Source organism: Arvicola amphibius, chromosome 4 (assembly GCF_903992535.2).
Source record: "Arvicola amphibius chromosome 4, mArvAmp1.2, whole genome shotgun sequence".
NCBI classification, from domain to species: domain Eukaryota; kingdom Metazoa; phylum Chordata; class Mammalia; order Rodentia; family Cricetidae; genus Arvicola; species Arvicola amphibius.
Window position 1 is genome coordinate 89,930,348 of NC_052050.1, and position 6,623 is coordinate 89,936,970.

General features: G+C 53.0%; 1 protein-coding gene across 1 annotated transcript; it reads left to right on the forward strand.

Annotated features, from left to right (window-relative positions):
- The first annotated feature begins 1,856 nt into the window (after window positions 1-1,856).
- Sstr5 (somatostatin receptor 5) lies at window positions 1,857-4,715 on the forward strand. Its single transcript, XM_038328548.1, has 2 exons — window positions 1,857-1,903; window positions 3,366-4,715. Exon 2 carries the CDS (start codon window positions 3,405-3,407, stop codon window positions 4,491-4,493), a length of 1,089 nt encoding a protein of 362 aa, XP_038184476.1. The 5' UTR covers window positions 1,857-1,903; window positions 3,366-3,404; the 3' UTR covers window positions 4,494-4,715.
- The last annotated feature ends 1,908 nt before the right edge of the window (window positions 4,716-6,623 follow it).

The window sequence follows — 6,623 nt, forward strand, 5'->3', positions numbered from 1 at the left end:
AACCCCAGACGCCCAGAGAAAATGAGAGGTAGACGTAAGGTCAGAATGCGTTCAAGAGCCGCTACCCCAAGCCAGAGCCTGTTAGAGATCCCCGGAACCCCTCAGCCCTTTCCCCAACAGCAGAGAGCTCATCTTCAGGGGTTGGTCCATCACCCACATCCAGCCCTTTTAAGGTCCTTTGCTTAGTCTTTTGGGGAGAGGTGACCCATGGGCCTCTGCAGCAGGTCTATGTGTACTGGCCATGTAAAATAACATTTTGTGACTCCTGGCTGAACCATGGTCCTTTATAGGATGGTTCTCTACAGGAGTCCATGGGACCTGTGAACATCACTTTAGACATCCCATATAGATACTTCCTAAGACCAGCCCCTGTGAGCCAATCAGCAGTCCCACCTAGGGACTTCAAGGAAGCTCCTGTCCGAATATCTTGGTTTCTTTTCCCGCTGAAGCTGTGTGTGACATGGGGCCCAGCTGAAACCATTCTTGTCCACAATCCAGAGACACCCTTCTAGACCAGGGGTTCAATGCCAACAGAACTCCATCATTTGCTTAGCTACAGTCATCTCGTACCTAACATTGTCTTTTAAAGCTATTTATTTATATGTGTATGGGTATTTTACCATCATATATGTCTATGTACCATATGCATGCAGAGACCAGAAGAGGACCTCAGATCTCTGGGGCTGGGGTTATAGATGGCTGTAAACGGTCATGTGTGTGCTGGGACTTGAACCTGGCTCCTCTGAAAGAGCAGCCAGTGCTCTCAAGCAGTAAGCCACCTCTCCAGCGTTTCTCCTTTCTGAATACCAGGTCTCATGTATCACGGACTGGCCTCAAACTTAGTATCTAGTCAGGAATGACCTTGAGCTTCTAATCCTCTGCCTTGACCCCTTTCAAGTGCTGGACTCACAAACCTGTGCTAGCACATCTGGTTTATGCCTTGCTAGGAACTGAACCCAGGTAATCATGCATGCTAGGCAATTGCTCTCCATCCCCAGCCCTACCCCTTGGCCTTTGTTATCAAATAAAGTTTGTCATGTACCTCTTGCCTTAGCTTTGCTGATGGAATAGTATTATCGTAGTCACTGTTTGTGGTGTTTCCATGAGGTGTCCTACTGATATTCTTCGGGATTTTCTGCAGCTCTGTGATGATGATGCTGTATTGTGACTTAATCCTACTGGAGACATGATTAGCCATGGAGTCTCATCCTTCCCCCTTGTCCTGTGGCCCCTGCTTGGCCTTCCTGTTGCTTTCATGTCTGCATCTTCTCAGTGTCCCTCAGTGTCTTCTGTTTCACCAGTTCTCTCCTCAACGCTATCTACATTAAAATTAGTCTTGTTTTAAATTAGTCCTGGCATTTTGAGCTTGTTGTAGTTGTTGTTGTTTGGGTTTTTTGAAGTTGTTGTTTATTTAAATGACTGTATTTTCCATATTTTAAAGTTTTGTTTTATTTTAAATTCTGTGCGTCTGTGTGGGGTTGTGTGCATGTTAGTGTAGATTCACAGAGGCCAGAGGTATCAGATCCCCCTGGAGCTGGAGTCACAAGCAGTTGGGAGCTTTCCCGTGTAAGTGCAGGAATCAAGTCTGGGTCCTCTGCAAGAACAGCCTAGACTCTTAACAGATGGGCCGCCTTTCCTGGCATGAAATGACTGTATTTTTCATATACAAGTTCTGTGGCTTCAAAGTAGGGCACCTGCTCCATTTACTCATTACTCCTTATAATATTTTATCCATAGTGTACTCAAAGATCTTACACTTTACTGAAACATGTTCTGGGCACACTAGTTAAATCATTAAATCATCTTACTTTATTTTAGTTTTTCCAGGTGAATCCACTGCTGGCCCCCTCTGTCTTGGTCTTCCAGGTCATATTCCTTAGCATCTTTGAGTCTTGGGACTTTGGTGAGTTGGCCTGTGGGGAGGAACCTTTTTATTTCCTTGTTGCTGCTGCGGTTCTCTCTCGGATCCCCACACCCCGGCCTGCCTTTCCTTGTTCTTCAGATTGCAGTTGCCTCTGCTAGGTCCTGCACCCCAGGACTAGGTCCTGCACCCCAGGACTAGGTCCTTCCCTGACAACTGTTGGAGTGTCCCATGTCTGCTCTGTCCTAGGCCACTACAGATCAGCTGAGCAGACCCAGGTCTCTGAGAACAGCATAGCTAGTGGACAGCCTGGCTCAGGTCGAGGGCTCCTGCCTTGCTATGGCCTGTCCTGTATCCCTGCTTCTGTCCCTGGCCTGTGTCCTCCTAGTACTTCAACCATAGGCACCAGTCCTGACCATCTCCTTCTTTCCCCGCAATGGAGATGTTTATTTCTTCTTGGGCATCTTGCTTTTATGAAAGATTTCAAACACAAAGAAACACAAATGCACCTGCCACTCATCTGTCAGGCACTGTCCGCCCACACCTGCATCTCTGCTTTCTCCACAAAGCCCATGCACTGCCTCTGTGTCCTCCCCTGCTTCCTAGGCCTTAGTTTGCCTGGCTCTGCCGTGTGCTGGGCTGTGGACCCCCCTCCTATGTTATGCCTGCAGCCTGATGTGTTCCTGTTGGCTGGGCTGTTATGTCTGTTCCATGTGTTTGTCCTCCCTGCATTAGGCACCTTTCCGTCCATAGTGAGCACTAAGCCTGGGCTTAAGGATATCTGCCATTGCTAAGCAGAGACAGACCTTTGCCCTGGACAGGCAGTACCTTCAGCCTGGTGTCCTCGGGGGCGAGAAGTGGGCCAGCCACCCTATAGTAAGGGACCCCTGGAGTCACCACTGCTACAGAGAGTCTCAGGCCCTAGAGAAACCTGTCTACTGGGGACAGAATTCCCTAAGATCTCCTGTCAGGGGAAGGCCCCACCCCAGAGAGAGTCCAATCTTGAACTTACTGGCAGAGCAGGCCTAGGATGCCACATGTGTTGGGTATGACCAGCTTACTGCAGCCATGGTGTCTCAGCCTCCCCATCTTTCTCTATCGGCCACTTCTCCTCATAGTTTGGGGACCCCTGGGAGGTGATACCCACTGGGTTTATGCCACCTTCCTGAAATACTGCCCTCCAGGGCTCTGAGAGGTTTTGGAGAGAGGGTGCTGGACATCAGACCAAGCCAGAGGAGTCATGGGTTGCGTGCGTAACCTAGGGCAGTCACTGTAGTATAAGTATTGACAGGTAATGCCCACCTTGGCTTGTGGAGCCACCCATCCTCTCGTGGCTTCCACTTTCTCTCCAGCTTGTTTTCCAAACAATTTGCTTAATGCGATTCCCGGCCAAGTCGAACATGATAAATGGTGTTTACCCACTACCGTTGGGCAGGCGGACTGGGGGTGGCTGGAGGAAGGAATGTCCGAATGTGCCCACTCACGACACCCTCTTCTCTTGCAGAGACACACGTGGGCTGGTACCTAGCCTGAAGCCGGCAGCATGGAGCCCCTCTTTCAAGTTTCCACACCCAGCTGGAATGCCTCAGCCGCTTCCAGTGGTAACCACAACTGGTCACTGGTGAGCCCAGTGTCATCAATAGGAGCCCAGGCAGTACTGGTGTCTGTCCTCTACTTGCTGGTGTGCACGGTGGGACTGGGTGGAAATACACTGGTCATCTATGTGGTGCTGCGTCATGCCAAGATGAAGACAGTTACTAATGTGTACATACTGAACCTGGCTGTAGCCGATGTCTTGTTTATGTTGGGGCTTCCCTTCCTGGCTACACAGAATGCCGTCTCCTACTGGCCCTTCGGCCCCTTCCTGTGCCGCCTGGTCATGACGCTGGATGGCATCAACCAGTTCACCAGTATCTTCTGCCTGATGGTCATGAGTGTCGATCGCTACCTGGCTGTGGTCCACCCTCTCCGCTCAGCCCGGTGGCGTCGCCCGCGGGTAGCCAAGCTGGCCAGCGCTGCTGTCTGGGTCTTCTCACTGCTCATGTCTCTGCCACTCTTGGTCTTCGCCGATGTCCAGGAGGGTTGGGGCACCTGCAACCTGAGCTGGCCGGAGCCTGTGGAACTGTGGGGTGCAGCCTTCATCACCTACACGTCTGTGCTGGGCTTCTTTGGGCCCCTGCTGGTCATCTGTTTGTGCTACCTGCTCATCGTGGTGAAGGTGAAGGCCGCAGGTGTGCGCGTGGGCTCCTCCCGGCGACGGCGCTCAGAGCGCAAGGTGACTCGCATGGTGGTGGTGGTGGTGCTGGTGTTCGTGGGCTGCTGGCTGCCTTTCTTCATCGTCAACATCGTCAACCTGGCCTTCACGCTGCCCGAGGAACCCGCCTCTGCTGGCCTCTACTTCTTTGTGGTGGTCCTGTCTTATGCCAACAGCTGTGCCAACCCCCTGCTCTATGGTTTTCTCTCCGATAACTTCCGCCAGAGCTTCCGGAAGGTTCTGTGTCTACGTAGAGGATATGGTATGGAGGATGCAGATGTCATGGAGCCGCGGCCAGAGAAGAATGGGCGACCGCAGGCCACACTGCCCACACGCAGCTGCGAGGCCAATGGGCTCATGCAAACCAGCAGGCTTTGAGTGCCCCAGCAGCACCCAAGTCCAGCCAGGCCTCTCTGAAGTTGTCTTCTGGGATGTGAGGGGGCTGAGATGTTCTTGTCCCCAGGTCTGCAAGTTGGACTCTTCTTGGTGGCAGTGTGAAGACAGCTGCCATGGGCTAAGCCATGGGTAGACAGCACAGCTGGTGTCCTGTGGTGACTGACCCTCGCTTTCACCAAAATGTTCTGCCAGGCCAGGGTCTGAGAGTTTGGAGGTCATGAGATGGGCTTGGCAGGAAGAAAGGGCTGGATTTTGTTCCCCGGAAATATTCAGGCACCTTCTCCTCCAGTGTGGCATGATTGTCAGCCTCTCATGCCAAGAAGCAGCTTTCCGGGAGGAAGCCAGAAGACGCTCGTGCAAACTGTTGGTTTGTGCCGGAGACTGCCCACCCTGAAGCCATGCTGGCCGGCTGGCCCTCAGCCTCTGCTCCATCCACCTTCTGGCCAGCATTGAAGCCAAATGCAAGGTACCCGTGTGTACTGGGCCCCCAGCCCCTGCTCACAGAGCTTCTAGGCCTCTGCGATCTTGCAGCTGCATGCACTTTGAGGACAGCTGAAGCACAGCTGCACTGATCCTGGGACAGTGGAAGTAAAACCCTAGGGCCCTGCTCTGGCCTTTCTGCCATCCTTCTCCAGCATGAGGAAAGTGAGGCCTCGGCCTCCACAGTGGGTGTGCAGGGCAGACACATGGTGACGAGCAGGAAGAGGAGTAGACTCACCAGGACCCGGTCTATTCAGAGTGGCCCAGTAAGGGTGGCCCCAGGGAAAGACTCTGCAGAGGCTTCCCTGAGGCTCAGAGACTGAGGACACACAGGGACTTCACAATCCTCCTTCTCCTTAAGGCAAAATGCTGGGGCTTTCTCTGTTCTTGGAGAGGGGGCAGGGTGAGCAGGTAGCAGGCAGGAACTTTTCCCAGTGCAAACAGCACAGTCTGGAAAGCCCTACCGTGTGAGATAGTGCAAATGCCAGGGCCAAAGAGGGCCACGTCCCTGGGTAACCTGTGATCCTGCCTCAGCCTCCTCCAGCCGCTTCTCCACTCAGACCCAGAATGTGCTCAAAGAACTCCCGGGGTCCCCAGGGCACTCTTGGGCCTTTCTGAAGCTGGAGAAAGAAGTAATCGTATTATTTCCCTGCTCTGGGCAGCCCTGCCTGGCAACACTTGGCTCCCTAGGAGGGTGCAGAGGCCAGGCCAGCAGGACTGGGCCGAGGAAGACTGTGGGGGCTGCTGGGTCACATCTGAGAACATGACCCCTCCCTAGACAGATGCCGAGCCTGGAAGCTCATCCCTCATAATGAGGGCTCTTGTGTCTTACAGCCTGCCCCGAATAAATGAGAAAATAAAGTGTTTAATTCCTTCCCAAAGCAAATATTGTCCATGGAGCCAAGTGAAGCCAGTTCAAAGCAGAGAACTCCACAACTGTAATGTCATCTGCTCCCAGAGAACTGACCTCTGCTGAGGAAGGGCAGGGACAGTTCCACTTGCTGGTTCTGGACCCAGTTCTTAGGAACTGGTGGCAAAACCCACCCCACCCAACAATGTTAGCATTCCAAAGAGGGGTGTTTCCAGAGGAAACTGAGTCCACTCTATCCCCTCTGACCACCACTGGACCTTCTCCTAATTGGGCTGTGAAGGGCAACCACACCAAATGGCTCAGGAGAGCGAACAGAGGGCTCAGGTCTCTGCCGACAGTTTTGATAAAGGGGGGTCCTGACCGGACAAAAGTGCTCTTAAAGGTACAGACATGGCAGGTAGCCAGCACCCTCTTGCAGGGAGCGAGGTACAAACACGCCCCATGGACTTGGACGTAGAAATGAGTGGCGGGTGCTTCTTAGGCTATCCTTGGTTCTAGAAGCTTCCCCTACACCTCTGAGCACCCTGTTCCTTTTCTTACCAGCCTGAAGCCCCATATAGCAGCAGCAGTATCCAGGCCCCAGCACCAGGGAGCCTATTCCCTTTAACCCCAATCCAGGCTCACACCCAACATGGCTGCAGTCTGCACTCTTGTGACCATTCCACCGGCCATGTGAAGGTCAAGTGCATACCGTCCCTGCCCCCAGATCCAAACTACTGGTACACAATGCCCCTTTCCAGTCCAGATGGTGGATCTGGCCG